The 23,645-nt window shown below is 35.6% G+C and overlaps 1 protein-coding gene across 1 annotated transcript; it reads left to right on the top strand.

Moving 5' to 3' along the window:
* The first annotated feature begins 18,163 nt into the window (after window positions 1-18,163).
* On the top strand, window positions 18,164-19,667 carry UBC27 (ubiquitin-conjugating enzyme 27). The gene is made up of 5 exons (XM_079040097.1): window positions 18,164-18,500; window positions 18,765-18,813; window positions 19,005-19,164; window positions 19,262-19,351; window positions 19,431-19,667. Exons 1-5 carry the CDS (start codon window positions 18,323-18,325, stop codon window positions 19,536-19,538), a joined length of 585 nt encoding a protein of 194 aa, XP_078896223.1. The 5' UTR covers window positions 18,164-18,322; the 3' UTR covers window positions 19,539-19,667.
* The last annotated feature ends 3,978 nt before the right edge of the window (window positions 19,668-23,645 follow it).

The raw sequence follows: 23,645 nt of genomic DNA, 5'->3' as shown, positions 1-23,645 counted from the left end.
AAGAAGCAGCAATGGGACTTCAACCAATTCAGATAGAAATCCTAAGTGCTCAAATCAAACTGATAAAAATCATATTTCGAAACCATCTGGGACTGTTAGAAAACCTAATTATCAATGGTTGCCTAAAATAACCTCCAATCCATCATGTGTATCTCTGAAAAATTTGTAAATAATGATAAATCTGAAAAGGCAACGGGACAACCCAGGAAAGTAATGACCTGGGTTCCCAAATCTAAATAAACCTGCACATTTTGTAGGGACAGTTGCGGGGGAATGTCGTCAGACCTTGGTTCGTCGACAGCGGCTGCTCCCGGCATATGACAGGAGATATCTCCCAACTGAACAACATTCAATCTTTTAATGGGGGGTATGTTTCCTTTGCGGATGGAGAAGGTGACAAGATCACTCAGAGAGGAACCGTCACAATTGGGGTGTTAAGTTTCGAGAATGTCAACTATGCTCCCGAATTAAAGCATAGTTTGTTGAATGTGTCTCAGATATGCGACAATGGCTATTCTACACATTTCACTGACAAGGAATGTATGATTCTCAAGCCAGGCTTTGTCATCCCAGAAGAGTGGATTCTTGTCAAATCTAAAAGGTATGGGAATGCTTACATCATTGATATGAATAACAATCTTCCATAACAAGTTACGGGCCGCTTTTCAAAGATCTTTGAACAAAATGCAATGCTGTGGCACCGAAGACTCGGTCATGCTAACGCCAAAAACTTGAATTGTCTCTCGAAGAATGAGATGGTCCGTGGTTTGCCTGTCAAAGACTTTATAAATTTCGAAAAGTGTGTGTCATGTGCCCAGGGTAAACATCACAGAAAACCACACTTGCCAAAACAGGTTAACTCAATCAGTCAGGTGCTTCAATTGCTACATATGGATTTGTTTGGACCGGTCAACGTTCTCAGTATTAACAGAAATTCATACTGTCTGGTTGTGATTGATGATTTCTCTCGTTTTACATGGGTTTTCTTTCTATCCAACAAAGCTGGAGTTGCTGATCTAATTAAGAAATTCATTGTGTTGATTGAAAACCAAACTAACAATCGGGTGAAGGCGCTTCATACCGATAACGGAACAGAGTTCAAGAATTCTATTCTAGATCATTTTTGCGCAGAAAAGGGTATTATGCGTCAATACAGCTTCGCTCACACCCCTCAACAAAATGGTGTTGCTGAGAGGAGAAATAGAACTTTAAAAGACGCTGCAAGGACGATGCTGTGTGACTCCAAGCTACCAGTTTTCTTTTGGGCCGAGACGATTAATACTGCCTGCTACGTTCAGAATCGTGTGTTGATCAACAAAGCTCAGATGAAGACTCTGTATGAGATTCTATATGGTCACAAGCCCTCAGTCAGTTATTTCCATGTATTTGGCTACCCTTACACCCTTCTTCACCTAGAGACCAACCCGAAGTTTAATGTCAAAGCCAATGATTGTTACTTCGTAGGGTATGCTGCACGCACCGCATATAGGGTCTATAATAAAAAGACAAAACAGGTTGTGGAATCTTATGACGTGCGCTGGTTGGAGGAGAATGAGACGGATGCTCAAGTGGATCCAGATTGGTTGTTTGATTACACATCGCTTTTCAAGTCCATAAATGTGTCTTAGTGTAGCTCATCTAGATCTGTCTCCGGTTTAAAGAATGTTTCTGAAGACGAAGACGAAGAAGTTGTCTACAGACCCCTAACGGTATCCTCTTCACCGCCAAAGGGGGAGTCCTCTGTTGTGCCTAAGGGGGAGTCGTCTGCACAACTTGATAGTCCAATATCTCCAGTTCAGAATGATACTCCTAATGCTGAAACTACACCACTTACTCCTATAGAAAGAGAGTTCATGTCTAAAGATGCTTCCGCTGTCACTTCAACCTTTATGGAATTACTCTTTCCTGAAAACATTTCTAATGAATTTGTAGCAGAGTCATCTGGTGTGGCACAATCAGCAAATGAAGGAGGTGTCAATATTCACAATTTTTCTGTCTCGCTTAATGATATCAGCCAAGAGATACCCTCAAGGATTCAATGCGATCATCCGATCAAGAACATCATTGGTCAGGTGGGCGAAGGCGTTAAAACCAGAAGCCAAAGTGGAGATGTCAATACCTGTCTTTACTCTTGTTTTATCTCTCAAATAAAGCCCAATAATGTTGAAATGGCTCTGAATGAGCCTAGCTGGGTAGATGTTATGCATGAAGAGTTACATCAGTTTGAAAAACTCGGGGTTTGGAAGTTGGTTGAGTTGCCAAAGGGCAAAAAGTCTCTTGACACACGATGGTTCTATCGAAACAAGCATGATGATTCAGGGGTTATAGTGCGAAATAAAGCTAGATTGGTGGTTCGCAGGTTTCGACAAGTCAAGGGTCTTGATTACACTGAGGTTTATGCTCCAGTAGCTCGCTTGGAGGCTATTCGTATCTTCCTTGCATATGCCACTTACATGAACTTCACTGTTTACCAAATGGACGTCAAGAAAGCCTTCTTGTATGGCAAGGTGAAGGAAGAAATCTACATTGATCAGCCCCCTGGGTTCGTTGACTCAAAGTTTCCTAATCATGTCTACAAGTTGGACAAGGCATTGTATGGGTTACATCAAGCTCCTCGAGCGTGGTATGCGACTCTAACAAAGCACTTGCTCGAGCATGGATACTCTCGTGGCACTATCGATCAAACTTTGTTTATCAAGCATGTCGGTAATGATCATATTCTGGTTCAAATCTACGTTGACGACATTTTTTTGGGTCGACCAGTCCGCAGCTTTGCAAGGAATTCGAAGGTGTTATGAAAAAGTGGTTCGAGATGAGTTCGTTGGGGGAAATGACCATGTTTCTGGGGCTTTAGGTCAAACAAAATTCAACCGGAATCCTACTACATCAAGCCAAGTATGTGGAGGATATTCTTGAGAAGTTCGAGTTTAAAGACGCTAAGTCTGCATCAACGCCGATGGCTGAAAGACCTCTTCTGACTCCAGATCCTAATGGCGAATCCATAGATCAGACTCACTACAGATCGATGATCGTATCGTTGATGTATCTTACTGCAAGCCGACCTGACATCATGTTTGCAGTTTGTCAATGCGCACGTTATCAGGCTAATCCTAAACTTTCGCATCTTATTGTTGTCAAAAGAATTTTTCGGTATATCAAAGGTAGCCTAAAGTTGGGTCTTTGGTATCCGAAGAATTCCTAATTTGATTTATATGCTTTTGCTGACATTAATTATGGAGGATGTGAGCTTGACAAGAAATATACTTCAGGAGGGTGTCAATATCTTGGTGACAGGCTAGTGTCGTGGCAGTGCAAGAAACAACACATTGTCTCAACTTCAACAGCGGAGGCAGAATACGTTGTTGCATCTACTTGTTGCTCTCAAGTTATCTGGATCCAACATCAGCTGTTGGACTACGGTTTGAATTACTTAGAAACCCCCATTTACTGTGATAATGAGGCAGCATTTCAAATTGCCAAAAATCATGTCCAACATTCTAAAACCAAGCACATCGATATTAAAATTCATTTCATCAGAGATTGTTATAAACGTTCACTCATCCGGATGGAACAGGTTCCCACTGCTAATAATGTGGCAGATCTGTTCACTAAGCCTTTTAACAAAGCTCGCTTCGATGTGCTTGTGGGATTTTTGAAAATGATTCGTTCTGAGGATTTAGTTTTTCTTTTTCTTGTTTTTAAGTTTTTCGTTATTTTTCTTAAATTTTTATTTATTTTATTTTATTTTTGTTTTTATAGATAGGTTAGTTTAAATTTGCGCATCTTATTTCATTTTTATTTTCATTCTCACCCATGCACAAATTTAGGGGAAGAAATATTCCAAAAAATCCAAAAACAATAAAAATTCCAGAAAATTAAAAATGTTGCTAACAGTCTTGTTTGTAGGTGTTGTGACAGGAAATGATATTATCAAGTGATAACGGGCAATCTGAATCTGCGTAACGTACCAAAATTGAATTTTCTACGCTCTGTGCTCGATGCGCTGGTAGGCACAAAAAATTTTAAATGGACTTGACTAGGAAAAGTTGAACTTAAGGAATTCAAGGACTTGACAAACATTGAACTAGTTAGATCCGTTTAGCTTGACAATACAACGCTCGGATAGGTTGAGCGGGGAGATATACATGAAAATCTACCAGTCACATTAAAAGAACCCGTATCTAGAACTGTGGATTAACTTTTCCTCGATGTGTGGATTTTGTCCTTAATTCCGGTTTTGATGGGGTGGCTGGGGAATTCTGATAAACTAGGTTTGTAGAAGGTTATTTTCTTGCTTTCTGTCTATTAGTCATATGTTGCCTCCTCTGCGTGATCGAGAGATTCGACCTGGACTGTAATATATGCAATTCTATCTCTCTGCATCTTCTCTCTATGCAATTCTTTCTATCTGTTAGCCATATACTGTCTCCTCTGCGTGACTCATAATCCGACCTGGTACACAGTAAATGCATCATTCTCTTCTCAATCCTCTAGAGCTTCAGTTAGTCATATGTTTCATCCTCTGCGTGATTCGAAGAGATCCGACCTGGATGTATAACATATGCATTCTAAATCTATCTTCTCTCTTAATAATTGTCTGCTCACCCGGTGTAAGGAGTATTCTGGAAATCCTTGACTACTGGGGCATATCAGGAAGTGGGAAACACGTTCTAGTACAATTAAAATTGAACACATACATATTGTCTGTAGATCTCGCTGCTCGATTTAGGTGGACAACAATATCCCTGGTTGTAGTCAGCTAAATGGTCCCAAGGAAATTTATTTAAGAATAAGGGCTAAAATGTCATATCATTCGTAAATTTTCCAAATTCTGTCACAAATGTTTCGTGCTTAAGTGGACCACAATATTGACGATCGATCAAACGAAGACATGAAAATAAGGGTACCGACAAGTGGAATAGGGTTGTCCAACAACTTTGATCCCAGTGTCACAAGATTATTCTCAGTAATTAAAACTTTTAGGTTGTATATTTTATTCTAGTTTATTTAATTTTAATTTAATTTTTATTTTATTTTATCTTATTTTAATTTTAATTTTAATCCTCAAAAGGTTTTGTTTTTTGAAAATTTTTGAAAATATTGGATTGTGCCTTACACTGTGTAGTCAGCAGAAATAGAGTTTACAACCGTAATCACCTTCATTATTCCATTTCCGGCCACAAACTCTCCCCTCTCTCTCTCTCTCTCTCTTCGAAAATTTTTTCTCGTTTTTTTTGTGAAATTGCTCCGATCACTTCGAAGGTATCATGTTTTCGACCATGGATATGTGTTTATTTCAGAGATTAAACGAGTTTTGAGCCTAAAATTGACGAAAAAGGGATTTTCGGGGTTTACGGCCCTAGCTTACGGCCGTGAAGAGCTTACGGCCGTAAACTCCATTTGCGGCCACAAGCTTACGGTTACGAGTTTACGGCCGTAAACCCCCGTTGACCGTAAACTCCCATTTGACTTGAAATTTAATTTTAAAAATTAATAATTCACTTTTAGGCTCGAAATTAAATCATTTAAAATATTATTTGCTCAAATTTCTCGCTTGTCTTACTTGGTGTGTTTTAGTGCAGATAAAATGGCAGCATTAAAGTTTGCAGACATGCACAATTTGGCAATGGTTCTCGCTGATCCTCCGGTGGCTCATGTGGATTTCAAATCAATGATTCATGGATTAAAAGAATGTTGCTTGGCCTCAGCTATCACCATGAACACTGTTGTCTATCAGAAAATCATACGGGAGTTCTGGCAGACTGCCAAAATGACAAGAGATGATGATGGAGCTGTGACTGTGGATGCAATCGTTCAAGGATGCAAAATTGTGATTGATGAGCCGTTTATGAGAGAGACATTGTTGATCAACGACCTTCCGAGCTTTCCCACGTAGATTGGTATTGAAGATGCTCAGAAGATATTAAAGAAGATGGGGTATGAAGGTGATTCTCCTCCTACAATGAAGAAGCTTCTGCCGCCCTATTGGAGATTTTTAGCCCACGTGTTCGTGAGCTGCATCTCCGACAGAAGGTCCGGTGCAGATGAAATATCCCTGAGAAACACTGGCGCTATTGTTTCTCTTGCTGCGGGGATTGGCTTCAACTTTTCTAGGTTTATCCTGGACGAGTTTGTGGTCAACATTAATGCCACCACTCGGGATACCTTCCTAATGTACCCATCGATTCGTTCAGCACCAATTTTGAAGTCGGTGGCTCCTCTGCTCCACCAGGATTCTCTCCTCCTAGGATAGATCCTGATGATGCATCTGTGCGATTAGCTGTGCATATTGCTCAATATGAAAATGTAGATCCTTCTTCACGTGGCAAAGGGATTTCTTTCAAAGAAGGTCGTCAAGGAGCAAACAAACTGTCAATTGATGAGCTTCAAAAGAAGACCAGTATCCTGGATCAGAAGAACATCGAACTTGATATTCAAGTCAATGACTTGTTGAATGAGAATGCTAAATTGAAGTCTCAAGTGTCTGATCTTTAGGATGATCGAACAATAAAGACAAAGCAGATTTCTGATCTTCAAGACCATTTTAATCTCCTGACCTCCAGTTGAGTTGAAGAAGAAGCTTGAAAGTGATCTTGGTGACAAATACCAAACATCTGTAGATGAGTATAGGATCAATCTGCATGCTCAAGCTTTTCTTGTTACAATGCCAACCGCTCAGACTTCACGGGTTGTTAATCATTTCAAAGAGGAGCCTGTTCATGCTCCCCATGTTGAGATATGTATGGTGATAGATCTGGGATCATTTGTTGGGGATTTCATGATCCTCTTAATATGTGGATTGTTCGAAGAAAGAGTGGAAACACCGAGCTCTACAAATACATTCATGATTTCAATTCATGGACTAGGGTTGATTTATCGGAGCTGTCACGATCTCCTTTTTCAAATCCCTAGGATAATCCACATACAACTCGGTTCAAACATTTTCTAGAAGACCAGGTGAAAAAGGGTTTTCCCTCGATGAAGACTGTTGAGTCTGTTATCAAGCATTTCCCGGATGTCATCGATCCTAAGACTGGTCATCCTCTTCAAGTGGTGATGTGGCCTATAACCAATCAAGTCAAACAAATCCATGTGCGTCAAAGATGCCCAAATGGATCTCTAAGCTCCATGGAGTATTGGGTTTTCGACGAGACTACAGCGTCTGCTGTTATGAAGCTTAAAAATGGGTGCATTCGTCTGTATGATCGAAGGGATTTGTTCCAGTTCGGGATGTGGGACATTCATCACCTGAGTGCTTTTTAAATAGTAGTTGTCGAGGAACTTTTTGAACAAGAAGCAAAAGAGTACACGTCTATGGTTGCCGAGATTATCAATAAGCGCATGTGGAATGGGGCAATGGGACAGGCAGATGTGATGATGGTCAACAAAGATTAACTTCAAGCTAGCACCAAACCAAGGGGGAGATTGAAGGGTCCAGTTAATGGTTTGGTCTAGACTTTCTTTTGTAATAGGTTCTTTTGAGTCAATATGCAATTTTAGTAGTTTTGTGTAGTTTACGGTCGTGTGATGAGTTTACGACCGTAAGCTTGTTTACGACCGTAAACCCAAGGCCGACCCAGGTCCACTATATATAGATGTTAGCTAGGTCATTTGATGGTTGTTGATGCCACAGAGTTGACGGTAGATATTCACAAGTTGTACCAGACGTCTTTTATCAATAGAAGCGTGTGCAAGCTTGTTCTGATTTCTGTTTCTACTTATTTCTCGTTGTTATTCATTGTTTTGGTTGTTTGATCATTGGTAAGATCCGTTTCAGGACCTTACATTTTACTTTGATGAAACTCATGTTTGTCATATCCAATGACCTTCAGTATTCCTATCATTTTGTATTCCTTACAAGTGACTTCCTTAGAACAAGATCAACACACGCCTTTTGGAAATACACTAACACATATGTTTGATTATCTTAATACTAGCAACACTATCTAAAGTAAACATTCCATCTTTATTATAATATTATCTTCGTACACTTATTACATTAGTTAAATCCTAAGAGAACTATTAACTTCTACAATGTGATTTCATTCATGATGGAGCTTTTCCTCGATCCGAAGAACAACCTACTACAGACTTTAGTGCTTCCCCTGCTTCCTCTTCCATGAGTTGAAAGGCTCGCCCTTTGTCTTTGGGCTTCAACTTTGCCATGTTGTCCATCGGTTATCCTTAAAGTTGCATGTGTTGAAGCTTGTATTGCACCTTTTGGGTTCAGAACAGGACAGTTGGCCTTGATGTGGCCCATCTGGTTATAGTGGAAAAAGATACTCATTCCGTGTGCTCCCTGCTTACAGTCTCTATTGTAATGTCCCTCTTTGCCAGAGTTGAAGCATAGTAAAGCATGACAAGCTCCTACATGAGGTTTCCCATACTTTTTACACTGAGGACCTCTCTCCTCCAAGCTTTGAATCAGTGTGCTTGATTTTTTTTAGTTGTTGGTTAGGATGGAACTGGCATATACCTCTTTTTCTTTCATTGAGTTTCCAACTTAATTTCTCTTCTCCTGGCATGCTCCTACATCTCTGCCAAGGTCTTGTATCAATTGTTCGACACAAAATCTTTGATATCGGTCTTGAGTATGCTCAGGTACCAAGACATTTTCACATATTATGAGGACGAATATTTTGGGCTGAATAAGGCTCTTTATGTGAACATCTTGGTGATTTCGGTCACTGACTCGGTAGTTTGATAAAGTGATAAGTATTCCTAAGCTAGTCGCTCCCTCTCTACCAGTGGAACATACTCTTCCCAAAACATCTCAACAAACTGTTCCCATGTCACTATGATCTTCTCAGCAGGTTAATAGTCCTTCATGATAAAATTCCACCGGTCTTTCGCCCCATGGCGGAGAAGATTATGCACATACCTAAACTTTAGGTCAGCTGGGAAAGCACAAGTGTAGAAGCATCCTTCTACTTCGGAGATCCATCTCATTGCAACAATTGGATCCCTAGCACCTTCAAAACTCTAGGGGTTTGGTGTTACTGAACTCTCTATATGTCATCTCTCTATCGCTAGTTGGGGTTGCAGCAGCAACAACAACAATAGTTGTTGCGGTGGCGGTGCTAGCTACAGCAACATACCATTCGTCAAACATATGGATTAGTTTAGTATTGATAGATCTAAACATCTATGGAATTATTTCTCTTACGATTTCTGATACTGTCGCTTCTATCCAATCGTCTTCAATTATACCATGAACATATCAATTCTTACTGTTTTCATATAATATTCGAGGTTCATCATCTTCAATTATAACATTAACATATCAATCGTTATCTTATAGTAAGGATTTTATTTTAAATTTTTTTTGGTCTAACAGTGTCAAAACTTGATAGATATATTACCATCAGCTAAATGTTGATGATTCAGGTTACGTTGGGGTGAAATATATAGATTTATGAGTATAATAGTCAGTATGTGTAAGCCGCTTTGAATAAAATAATGACGTATTACAAAATAATAAAAAAGTGAACAAATAAATTAATTTTGCTATATTTTATAATCTGTTTACCATTTAATTTATAAATTAAAAAATGTTTATTTCATAAACATGCTTTGTAAAATAAGTTTCAACCAAAGATATGTTTTTATTTGTTTTTGCAATAAAAAATAAGATCAAAAGATCGTATTATCTATTATGTGATGTAAAAATCAAATTGTTTAATCAAACTTAGCGTCTGCGTCATGGCTTGATAAATGTTGCTGCAGGCTTTGTGGGGGTGCGTGTGTTGGGACATCAATTATTTAAGGACGCGTGTCTTCTTAAAAACTGTCCACCACTCCCCTTCCATATAGATATACTCTATATATGATATAGATATTATGATATTATGATATAACATTAAACTCTTTTATAGTTTTATTTGATAGCAAATAACGGTAAAATCATTTGGAAAATGATTTTTTATTTAAAAAATTAAATTATTCATACAGTATATGTTTTAATTATTTGTATGATTGCTTATATCTTTTGTTAATGAATCATTTTTCTAAAATAAAAGTATTAACTTCCAAACTCATTTACATTTACTATAAGTAGATTCAGTTAGGATATAGGATGTGATACTATATATATTCCATATGTTTTTGCCTTCTATTTAAAATAGAAATTGAATAATTTAACCTTAGATTTTAAGGTGTGTGATAACGATATTACCATTGGTAATCTGATCGTTGGTAACACCGTCCCCCATCTTCTTTTTCCTGTGGTATTAAGCCATCGGTATACTTCCACAGGTGGTAATTAGAGTTTTGTTTCCATTGTGGTTGTTAATCGGTCACTTGCATAACTTAAGTGTTTTTTATATTATTTTATTATTTTATAGGTAAAATACTTACCACGCCTTATCATACGATAAAGATTGTTAAGAAAGAGAAATTATTACATGGTGCCTATTAGGGATGTTATTCGGGTCGGAACCAGACTAAACCGATCCGAACCCGAATAACCTAAAAACCGAATAAGGGTAATTGCATGAACCGAAAACTGAAGCGAATAACCAATACGGGTTCGGTACGGTTCAGGTATTAATCGATTCGGTTCAGTTATTATCCGAATAATACGAATAACATGTACAAGATGATTAAGGACCTAATATAAATGAAAAAACCGAATAAACCGTATTAAGATTCTATAACCCGACTAACCAAAATAATAGAGAAACAATGTACTTTAATACATCAACATAAAACATTCAAAGACTAACATAACACAATAACACATTGAAAGAATAACAGTTACATAATAGATTAACATAATGAAAATTAATTTCTTACTTGAGTTTCTTGAGTGGGAGCCCAATTTTCTATGACTAAACAAAGTAGGAATTCGTGAATCCTTAGAGACAATATGAAGGGATTGACTTTTGAAAGTTTGAAACAAGAGGAAGGATCGACAAAAGTGATTTCGAGTTTGGAAATAGATGAGAAAATTGGTCGATTTTGAAACGACAAGAACAGGCATCGGGTTTTTTATTTTATGAACGATGAGGACAGAAGTGTGAATCATGATTTTGATTTATGTCGATCAGAGAAAGGGGAGGAGAAATGCATATTCGGGTCGGGTATTTAGAATCGAATAAGCTCTTATTTGGGTAACCCGAACCGAATAACACGATAACCAAATAAGCATAATATAGATACCTGAAACCCGAATCAAATTGCTTATTCGGGCCTAATCCAGTTCGGTTCGGGTTTCGGTTCGGCTCAGGTTTTTGGACAAAATTCTCATCCTTAGTGCCTATGTGGCACATCTTTTTCATAGATAAAAACTTTACCACACCCTTTAGCCTTATAAATGAACTATTTACAAAAATGACCAATATTTTATTTTTTGTAAACTAACACTTTCCCGGATGTAATATTCCAGTTGAAATTAAATAAAATAAGTAAATAATTTATAAGCCCTAAAACCCCAAGATGTATTTTATATTTTATTTCATTTTTTCTAGTCATGAATCCGAATTAATTGATCAATGTTAGCCAAGGGAGTTAAATGATACAATTCCACAAATTTGGGGTCTACATTGTAACATTAGGGCCTCGAATGTGAAACATTTTGTAAAGGAGGGGTCGTTAGTTAATTGTTGGATTTAATTTGAAAGGAAAAGAGAGGGAGGGGCTGAAAGTGTTAATATGGCCAAATGTTTAAAATGGGACGAAAGCTTATAACCCGTCATCTTATTCCTCATAACCCTAACCCTACTTCTACTACTTCAGCTGCCACCATCCATATACCTCCCTTCACCTCCAGCCGCCGCTACCGTCGTCGGAGTTGGGAACCACCAGTCGAGTGCCGCTATCACCATTCCCCTGGTTGCTGAAGACAAAAACTGATGGTGGGACGTCGTTTCAGTTGGGAGTTAGGAGAAACAAGCCATAGCCACCATTCTTGGAGCCTCTCAGCCGCCATCTACTGCCTTGCCGTTGAACATCGACCACCACGGCTCCGCTGTCGGGGACGTCATGAGCAGCTCGGGAGATCCACTGAAGACTGAAGGCAGAACAAGGAGCGTTGGTGCATGGGATGTGAATGGCCGGGGTTGCTGCCGCCACTACGCCGCACCCGTTGAAGACGAAGCCGCCATTAGCGTTGCTGTTGTCGTTGTCGTCGTCGTACGCCACTAGGTGGGTGGTTGTGTTCATACCTCGAGCAAAGATGTGTGTGCTTGTGTGTGTTGCATGATCGGAAATCAAAAGAGAACTACCACCACCACCGTGAGGTGGTGACTATCAACTCCGACCATCGCCTGCCGCCACAAGGGTGGTTGTGTGTATGCGTGCTATATTGTGTGTGTTTCCTTTTTGGATAATATATTGTATAATGTATTGTTATGGCTGGAGCAAAATCAAGGAAAACCCCACCGCCACCGTGAGGTGGTGGCTGCCACCTCATGTCGCTATTTTGTCGCCACCAGCTGCCACCTTGGGTGGCTGTGTGCTCTTGCGTGTGATTGGACTATTATTTGGGATGTTTTTGATATTTTTTGGTCTAGAATCATAACCACCACCACCGTGAGGTGGTGGCTGCCGCCGTGAACCACCGTGAGGTGGTGGCTGCCGCCATGAACCACCGTTGACCACCACTACCCGAGGTGGTAGTAGGTGGTGCCCGACTTATTTAACATTAATTAACCTAAAAATTTAACCATTAGAATAATTGGCACGCGATTGGGTTGGAAACCCTAATTAGGATTTAGAAAACCCTAATTTTGGATATGTCTAAACTCCCACTCAATTTTTCAGTCCTATTTTCTTTACTTTGGTATACGATCTTATCCCAATATATCCATAATCGTAATCCTCCACTTATTTGAATTCGATGGACTAAGCAAGAAATCAGGAATGTAATTAAGCCCTAATCAAGATGCAATGGTAAACATCCTATTCCATCCATGTTCTATTCGAACCCTCGATCCGATCAATTGATGGTAATCCTTATTCTTCTCCTTTGGGATTCAAGGCAATGTCTGGTTCGTCACGCAATGGCGCTATATCCCCCTTCCCAACTCTGACAATGAGGTTTTGGAATTTAGGTTTTCTTTCTACCCACATTCCGGGTGGGCTGATTTAGGTTTTCTGTATGAATATTGCTTTATGAAATACTTATAGCCGACCAAAAAACAAACAAGACCCTTTGACAGTTTCTGATATTGTGTGTGTGTGTTTTAAATATGTAGGTATGTCAATTCTATGGATCTGAATCTAGTTTGGACACCATCATAATTGAGTTTATCTCTTTCTCATTTATGTTTTTATTGGATATTCATGTAATGATTTAGAAGCGATCATTTTGATTTTAGATCTTTTTGATGTTTTTTTTTACCTATTTATGATTTCGGTTTCAGAATAGATGCCCAGATGATTTCGAATATGTGATGTTGTTTTATGAAATTTTGAGTTTTCTATATCCAACGTAATTAGTTGTTTTACATGATTTTTTTTCTCTTTAATATGATTAAATTTATGTATTTTTAAAATTTATCGATTGATTGTGATTTTCATATAGGTTGGATCTCGGATATATCAAAAAATTGCATCTAATCTGGATTTGTGATAGATCCGAAATTACAGGTAATTTTTTTGAAACAAATTTGGAACTAAAGTGGTGTGTGCTTTTGTTTCATTTGTAGGTAAGTTGTAACGAGTATGGCTTAAAAGTAGACTTGGCAAACGTGTCGTGTCGTGTCGGGTTCGTGTCGTGTCAAGACATTAAACGGGTTGAAAGGGTTTGACCCTAACCCGATCCGTTTAATTATCGTGTCGTGTCAACCCGTTTATTTTCGTGTCGGGTTTTGGGTTAAGATTTAGACCTTGTAAATATGTTGTGTCATGTCGGGTTGAAATATTTTAAAGGTTTGAAGGTAGAAGTTGTGGAGTCAAGAAGGAAAAAGTGAAACACTGAAGTTACGAGATGAAATGACAAAATTTATAGTAAGTTTAGAAGGAAAAATGAAAAGAGTTAAAGTTGGGAGCAAAAGGGATAGGTGGTGAGGATGACTAAAATTAAGTAACCTTGAAATTTTGAATATTACTTATAATTATTGAGTTTGCCCCACTACAAATCTATAACATATAATATATTTATAAAAATATGAAACTTATAATCTACTATAATAAATAAAGATTTTTTTACCATATGTCATATTCTTATTTATTTTGCCACATGTAATTTTATGGTTATTTTAAATTAATTTTTATTCCACATGTCATTTTATAGTTTTTTTATTTTATTAAATTCCACATATTATTTAAATCTAATCATAAATTCATATCAATTTCATTAATAGACTTTACTTCTAGTTTTAAAATTACTAAATTAAAGTTTCATAAATTTCCTTTATTTATTTATCTAAATTATTTGTTTAAATTGAAAAGAGAAAAAAAACACTTTAATTTTTATAATTCAATATTTTTCTTACTTTTCTTATAAATTCAAACTTCTCAAATATTTTTGAATTTTATATTTAAATTTTCTTTTAAATGAACTCATGTAATACATGTGTCTCACACCTAATAATTAATATATAATTAAAACATGTCATATTCGAGTTGAAAGTTTTGACCCTAACCCTACCCGTTTAATTATCATGTCTTGTCGTGTCAACCCGTTTACATAAACGTGTCGAAATCTCTGACCCTAACCCGCTAATTTTGTGTCGGGTTCGTATCGGGTTTTCGTGTCGTGTCATATTTTGCCATGTCTACTTGAAAGAATGTCCTACAAAAATGTTGTTTTTTTTTCATATGTATGCCTTGAACTGAGTTCCTACATTTGTCCTTCAAAACAGAATATCTGCAACTTTCATGACTCATTAAGGTAAACGGAAGAGTTTTAGACCTTACAATAGTGTTTATACTGGTTGTAATTTTCAAGACTGAGTATTTATATTTTTGCAGGAAAATAAAGTTTTGGTTTTAAGCTTTTTTGAGTCATTAAGGATTGAACTTGGTTTATAGTAGGAATTAAAACTGTGACTCCATAGTTGACAGAAATCACAAATGATTCAAGGAAAAATCATAAACGAAATGGAGAAATGGTAGCTGTCCAAGACATGCTAAATGTAAGTGATGTTGTAATAATATATCTATTATAATTAGAATTTTGATATTTATGTTTTTAAAGAAAGTATAATTATTCGTAGTTGATTTTTCATTGAGATTTTCTTTTGAATAGTTAAAATTTTTGACTCATCGAAGGAGATTATTATTTTGTTGTTTCTTATATAAAATGGTATAGTCGTCTTTCATTTTCTTTGAGTGCCTTCAAGCAATAATGAAAGGTTAATGGATTTTTTCATCTAATTTAGGGAAGTGGAAAACTCGTATTCATGAACCAGCTATATAAGATGCTACCCAATTTTGAAAATCATGTTTTTTTTTTGCACGTATGACTCATCAACTATAATAAATAAAGATTAATTTTGTCACGTGTCAATTTTTTATGAGTTTTGACACTTATCATTTTATTATATTTTTAAAATAAATAATATCATATGTCAATTTCTAAGTTTTTTCAAATTTTAAATTAAAAAGCTACATAATGCTTACATGTTTATATATGTTAATTATTAAATGTAATAAATATGATAGTAATTGTAATTAATAAGTTTCTTCTTTCCTTATTTCAAAATTCTATTTAAAAAAATAGTTAATGTTTATATTTTTAATATTTAATTTTTTGTTTAATTAACCCGTATAATACACGGGTTTTACACCATATATATATATATATATATATATATATATATATATATATATATATATATAGAGAGAGAGAGAGAGAGAGAAAGAGAGAGAGAGAGAGGTTCAAATGTTTAAAGTAATTATTGTGTTACTGTATGCATAAATGTGGGCCAATCATAATTAAATAAAAATTTAAATAATTAAATAAATAAACAAGGGTATTTTAGTAATTTGATAAATAGCTTCCACAAATAGTCTTATAATCATGCTAGCATTCAATTTTAACCTAATTTCTTTTCTTATATACAGCCGTCATCCACCAGACCCTTCTAATCACCCTGACTTCATCTTCCTCCCTCTGTCGGACAAATTATCCGACACCGACGACTCTTCCGACTTCATTCGGTTCTTGCAAGCTCTAAATGATAAATGCAAACCCCATTTTCAGAAACACCTCATCCAGATCATAGATGCACAAAAGGCCTCATTTCAAAAGGAATCAATCGTTATCATCCATGATAATCTCATGTTTTGTGCCGGATCAATCGACGACGATCTGGGTCTACCCTCCATCATAGTGCGCAACAGCAGTTCTGCATCAAGTTCCGATTCCGACTCGGAGTCGGACGACGAAGCTCAAGCTGCTATCGAATTACAAACCCTAGAAACGGAGCTCTCGACAAGGAGCAGCGAAGCAGCGACGCAGGTGAGGTTTTCGGAGGTGTTTGCTTGACCAGAGAATGTGTGGGATGTGATGGGGGGCTGCACCGATAATCTCCTTGCTCCCCCTTTCTTTCTGATTTAACAGCCAACAACGAAGGAAAATGGAAGCAGGCAGAAAACGATATAAGGGGAGTTTTTTTGTTTGTTTGTTTCTTTTAATAGGGAAAGATAGAAGGAAAAGGGAGAGGTTGTTGGTCTCTTGATGTTCTTGGCAGAAATCAAAGAAGAAGAAGAAGAAGAAGAGAAAGGAGCTGCTGATCTCTTCTGTTTGCACTAGAAAACATCCACTTCGGTGGTGTGTTCTTGACTGAAAACGAAGAAGAGAAGGAATGCAGGGGTGATTTTTCTTTTGTATTAAATATTAATTGTGAATCGATGCAGAAAAGAATAGAGAATGGAAGAGTGTTTATGTAGATGATTCAATGGATGATATTGGTGAGATTCCAATTCTATTGGAATGAAATCACAAATTCCAATTCTGTTGGAATGGAAAGACGAATTCCAATTCTGTTGGAATCACAAAAATTGATGCTTGAAGAACAGATCACAAAATTGAAACGAACCACATTATTCTTTTAGAATGTAGTAGTCGTTGTTAGATTTTGATGTTTTCTTTCCCGGTTTGATTGTTTTTTAGTTTTATTCCTTAACAATAAATGTAATTTTTAATAATTGTTACCCGTATTCTATAAGAAATAATATATGTTTTATTTTTATTCTTCAATTGATTGTTTAAGGATTTGTTATTCTATAATAAGTTTTTAAATTCATGATCAAGAAATAGGTTCAAGAATATTTTTATTATTTATGGTTCAAGAATATTTTTATTTTTGAATATACTCATAAACATATTCTGTGAGAATGTCCGAATTAAAAAAATTATAATATGTAAAATTGGATTTTTAAAATTAATAGAATCTATGATCCCTTAAAAAATGCAATTTTCCTTTATTAAATCTATATTAATTGATTAAATTACCCTTATAATTAATTAAGATGATATTTTCAATTATATTTAATTCAATAATATATATTATTCACTTTCTTAAAATAAGTAAATTTGATTGACCCACATTTATACATACAATAACACAATAATTACTTTGAATAGAATAACCTAGGCCTATATATATATATATATATATATATATATATATATATATATATATATATATATATATATATATATATATGTAAGGTATTTATTAGAAGAATTTTATATATGTAATGTATTCAATACATTACAGTCTCATTAATTTTAATAATTCAATTTTTTTTTCTTATTTTTCTTATAAATTCAAATTCTTCAAATTGTTAAAATTTCATATTTATTTTTTTTAATTAAACTCATATAATACATAAGTCTCACACCTAGTTCTTGTAAAACAATAATGAAGAAAACGATTTTCAAATTCCTACCACGTGTATAAAGAAAAGTTCATACAAGGAAATGAAACTTAAAATGTAAATATTTACAAATCCTAGTACTTGTAACTTTACAAACTAATATTCTTATTCGTAACCATTCCTTCAAGGTTCGTCGATCACTTACGCAATTAATGGAACCACAAATATGCACCGATCTTAATATAGACCGGTGTAGGAGTAGGCGATTTTCGAATTCCTCACGAGTGTTGAACGAAAATTTTATACAAGAAATTAAAATTAAAATTAAAAATATAAAAGTTTACAAATTCTACTACAAGTGGAAGGACCACTTCCTTCCTTGCTTTGTTTATACTCCACTTTACCTTGCTTTCTCAATCACCGAAATCGACCCATAAAGGTAAATTCGTAAACCCTAAAGAGAGAAACCGCGAGTGTGTGTGTGTGAGGTAAAGATCGCAAAAACCTGCGTAAAACGTTTCCCTCTTTTGAAACCCCAATTGCGAAGAAGATGGTGGACTTTAGTAGAGTGCAAAAGGAGCTTCAAGAATGTAACAGAGACATTAATGTCTCGGGTATAAGCGTAAACCCTAAATCCGACAATCTCACCAATTTGATCGGCACAATTCCCGGCCCGATTGGTACTCCGTACGAAGGCGGAACCTTCAAGATTGATATCAATTTACCTGGTAATATATTAAATATATAGTAATGCTACTCAAATTTAGGTTTTCAGTCGAATGTTAATTGCAATTTCTGATCGATAAACATTAGCTAAGCTTGGATTCCATGTACGATCGATTCCATAGCTTGTATACTTGAAACCGTCTGTTCGATCACCAAATTTGAAAACTTTTATTTGTCAAATCAGGGATTAATCGATTCTGAATTTATGATCGATACTGTTCATTTTTGGAAGGCACGTCAAATGATTCATGTTGTATAAATTGCAGATGGATACCCTTTTGAGCCACCAAAGATGAAATTCGCAACTAAAGTTTGGTATGTATTTCCATATTGAATCATTTCTCATTATAACTGTTCCATTGATTCTCTAAACACACTAAGCATAATGTTGTAATTGTCTTTAACCTTTCTTCCTTTTTTAGTTTTTCTTCCAAACATGACAAGATACTGCTATTAATTAATCATCATTGAAGGTTATATTTACATCTTAACAACTTAATTTGAAGGCACCCAAACATCAGCAGCCAAAGTGGAGCCATTTGTTTGGACATTTTGAAGGATCAATGGAGTCCAGCACTTACTTTGAAGACAGCTCTTCTTTCCATACAGGCTTTACTCTCTGCCCCTGAACCTGATGATCCACAAGATGCTGTTGTAGCTCAACAAGTAATACATTTCATTTTCATATTAACACACTATACTTAACAAAATTCACATAATTATACCAATTGTATGTATTCATCTTTTATTGGTTGTTTTTCAGTATCTTAAAGACTACCAGACTTTTGCAAGCACAGCTCGATACTGGACAGAGTCTTTTGCAAAAACATCATCTCTTGGGGTTGAAGAGAAGGTAAATATTATAATTATTATTATTATTTATGAGTGAAATATCAATAATATAAGGAGATTATGTTTAAATATTGGAATAGGTACAAAAGCTTGTGGAGATGGGGTTCCCTGAAGGGTTGGTTAGGAGTACTCTGGAAGTTGTTGGTGGTGATGAAAATATGGCTTTAGAGAAGTTATGTTCTGGCTAAAATATATGAATTATTATATATTATATGTAGTCGAATTTAAATTCTCATTTGTGAACACACGAAAACTTTTGAAAATGAAAAATATTTGTTATCAGAAGAATTGTGATAAATGATATTGTTTTGTTGCAATATTGATCTAAGAGTGTAGTGTATAAATTATATAATCCATAGTAATGTGGTAGTGTAATAAAGATCGGCTACTTTATATTTGACACTTGATTTATATTTCTTTTTTAACAACTACATATTAAATAAAAAAGGTTAACACATGTATAATAATTTATATGAGAATAGTTATATTTGTTAGTATCTATTTCACTAACTTCTATATTATAAAACAAATTAATGAATATATAATAAAGATTCTGTTATTGACTGGTATACTTTTTATATTTTATAACTTGCTAACAAGTTATATTAGTTAATAAGTTTTATAATACCGCTTTTTATTATTATTATTATTATTATTATTATTATTATTATGAAAAAGTAGGTTAAAGGGCTCAAACCCAATAACTAGTTATGAGTATAGGCTTGATAAGTAGTAAAATTGGTTAGAGGTGTACAAAGATGATTTGTTTCTCTAAACCTGATCGTATTTGGTCAATAAAAGTCAAAACCGGATTGAGTTAAAACCCGATCAATTTCAAGCCCGTTTCTAAGCAAAAATATCCAAATTAATAGAAGCTTGTTAGGATCGGTTTGAAAAACCTGTTCTTTCGAATAGGTTTTAATATTTTGCTAAACTTGCTTTTGGTGTACAAAGCTTTCATGGTGAGTAAATTACACAAATGGTCCCTATGGTTTGGGATAATTTGTACGTTTGGTCTCTAACTTTTTTTTCTACTCGGAAGGTCTCTCATGTTTGTTTTTATTATGCACTTGTACTCTACTTTTTGTTTCTGTTACACGTTTGGTCCCTGTCTTATCTAAAAATACTATTATTTAAATAGGGAAAAATGGTGGGGTGTGTAAGATAAGCAGGGGCGGACGTAGGAATACACAGTAGGTGTTGTCGATGTTGAAATAGGTGTTGCTGATGTAGAAAAATAAGGTAAAAGAAATCGAAAAATCAAAAAATTTTGCACTGCGGACAGAAAAAGTAGGTGTTGCCGGTGCCACACCGGGACATCTACTAGGTCTGCCCCTGAAGATAAGGTGAGGGGGTGGGCTGGGGTGTATTTATTTAAATAAATTAAAAAAGTCAAGGGCAAAATAGTCGTTTTAGGTAAAATAGGGACCAAACGTGTAACTTAAAAAAATAGAGACCTTCCGAGTTAAAAAAAGACAAAATTGCAAGAATGGTCCATGTGGTATGTCAAAACTAGCAACTTTGGTCCAAAATGGGTTTGGCTCGCAATGATGGTCCAACAGTTTCGTTTTGTTGCGCGTTTAGTCCAATTTCTTATGAACTTTTTTATAATGACGAATTTGCCCTTATTATTTAATTTTCTATTTGTTTATAATTCCTTTTTATTTTTCTAAATAAAATTTAAACAAAAGAAAAAAGAAAATGTAACCCCACTTTCTTTATTCTCTACAAGACTAGTCCGGTCACCACTGCTACCGGAAACCACCACCATCACCACTCCAGAAAAACAATTTTTTTCATATTTGAAAAACAAAATAATCATTTGTTTTCACATCTACAATCTAAAACATGAACAATCCAATTTTCCACAAACTCAATTTTTTCCATATCACTCAAATTGGAACAAGAACACTCATGAACAAGAAATCTGAAAACGTCCGGAAAACAAAAATGAAAACCAAATCGATTATCGATTTCTGAAAACAAAATCGATGGAGAAGAGGGTGGATTATTTGTATCTTGATCTGGAATGTCATCGGTCGGACGTTGGAGCCGCTGGAGCCGGAGTCGCCACCTCTCACCGGAATAGGTTTCCAACGTGGGTTACTGTCTGGGATCTTTGCAACCTCTGTCTTCATCTGTACATAGGTGACGACGGCCATTTAACAAACCCTAAATCGTCACCAAGAAAAGCTCAAGATCTTCGCTGCCATGCTCCTCCGATTCTTCACATCTATCTTAGACTCACACTCGAAACACCAAAACCCTCTTTGTCAGCTTCAGATCATCGCCTCTGTGATCATTCGATTTGAAAACCCTTCGCTCTGAAAAACACTCCCATTTGAAAGCCTTCGTCACGTTGAGCTCGACATTGCTACCAAAGAAGAACTGATAGAAAAGAAGAACCGAGATCCGAAAGATTTAGAGTTCATGGCTGACGAGACCTAAACATCTAAGGGGTGGTGCCGACGGTGGTCTGATGAACAAAAATCTGTAAACAAAGAACTGGAGTTAGGGTTTCTCCTGTTGAAAATTGAAGTGGGGGAGGAAGAGAGATGAGCGGGTGGTGACTCCATCTAGACGGTGGCTACTGTGGCAAAGGGTGGCGGTCTGACGAGAAGATTTCAACTGATCTAATTTTTCCGGCAGCTTGTGTTCTTGTAAAATGAAAATGCGTTAGAGAGAGAAAGAGAAAGAGAGGAAGGAGGGATGAGGTGTGTATTTTTTATTTCTGATTTTTGCAATAAAAAGAATTAAGAAAATAAAACTATAAGGGCAAATATGTCATTATAAAAAAGTTCATAGGAAATTGGACTAAACTCGCAACAAAATGAAACTATTGGACCATTCTTGCGAGCCAAACCCATTTTGGACCAAAGTTGCTAGTTTTAACATACCATAGGGACCATTCTTGCAATTTTGTCTTAAAAAAATAAGTTAAGGACCAAATATGCAAATTACCCTAAACCATAGAAAACGTTGGTGTTATTTACTCTTTCATGGTTCATCACAAATTGGCCAATAAGTAATATTCATGGCTAAGTCATTAGACAATGTATTTTTTGGGCATTCGGGACCGTTTAAGAGTCTAAATAGTATTTTTAAATTTGAGTTTTTAGAAAAATATTTCATAGGCATACATGATAGTACAATGGGTGTCAACCGATCTTAGGAAACATCTAAAGCCTTTTATAAACAAAAGTTAAAGAAATAACAGATAAAAATAATATTTTTATTATAGGTTTAAAAACCGGTTTCAACCAAACTGATTTCTCTAAATCAGATCGCATCAATAACTGTTTTTTTTGTGCATCTCTAATATCGGTTAGTAACTTACGTTAAAGTAATATTTTAATCAATTAATTGATTTTTTTTGTTTTCCGATTATTATTATTATTATTATTATTATCTATAATAAGCTCGTCAATTTGTCAAAACTTTGCAAAATCAGGTTTTCGGAGGAATATGCCTTCTATTTATATTTTTCTCGAAGTCGGTCCACCACGTCGTGGCAAGTCCACCATGACGTGGTCTTCGGGTTTATCACATAATCCGCAAGTCTTCGATGTTCGACGGGAAACTTCAAATCACCATGTCGTGGCAAGTCCATCACGACATGGGAATGATACTTTTCTTCATTTTTAGCCTTGATCCAAGTTCCTAGCTTCCAACTTCATTTTTTTCTCTAAGTGTGTCTTTTACCCCTACAACACAACATATAATAGATTAAGTATCTTTTTTTCTATAATGAGCATAAAAATGACTAAAAATATTAAGATATGATGTAATATATATATATATACATATCATAATACCCCACACTTAATCTTTGTTTGCCCCAAACTGATTTTTAACTTACCAACAATGCATAAAACAACCCATTTAAAACTCAGCCATTATCCCAAGACCGCAATGCATGTATTTGTGTCTATAATTCGTAAAAACTTCCCATTACTAAATACTCACAATCCGTATGAACTTTCACCCCTTAGTTTATACGACACTCAAAAATCTTTCTTAATCTTAAGTTATTTTTGATTAAACTAACAAGCATACATATATTCTAGAAAGAATCACAACTTTGGTACCAGAGTGGAGCTCTTTGAATAATCTCTTCTTTGATATTTGCTTTTGAATTTCTTTGAATTCACCATCTTCTTTTTTGATTTTTGGTATCTTCAACTTTTTGATTCTTTAGAATTGTTGATCTTTGATTTTCATATTTTGATAGCTCCAAAATTCTTTCAACTTTTTGTAATTTTCTCTCTTTTTTATCTCCCTTTTTTTCACTCAAA

The sequence above is a fragment of the Lactuca serriola genome, chromosome 4 (genome assembly GCF_051521515.1).
Source record: "Lactuca serriola cultivar US96UC23 chromosome 4, Lser_US96UC23_V15, whole genome shotgun sequence".
Taxonomy (NCBI): Eukaryota; Viridiplantae; Streptophyta; class Magnoliopsida; order Asterales; family Asteraceae; genus Lactuca; species Lactuca serriola.
This window is presented reverse-complemented; position numbering and strand designations above follow the sequence as displayed.

Excerpts from the sequence above, each read along its gene's own strand:
- UBC27 (XM_079040097.1), top strand. The coding sequence starts at position 18,323 with ATGGTGGACTTTAGTAGAGTGCAAAAGGAGCTTCAAGAATGTAACAGA. Across the intron at positions 19,165-19,261 it reads ATGCTGTTGTAGCTCAACAA|TATCTTAAAGACTACCAGAC; the intron begins GTAATACATTTC and ends GTTGTTTTTCAG. Across the intron at positions 19,352-19,430 it reads CTCTTGGGGTTGAAGAGAAG|GTACAAAAGCTTGTGGAGAT; the intron begins GTAAATATTATA and ends ATATTGGAATAG.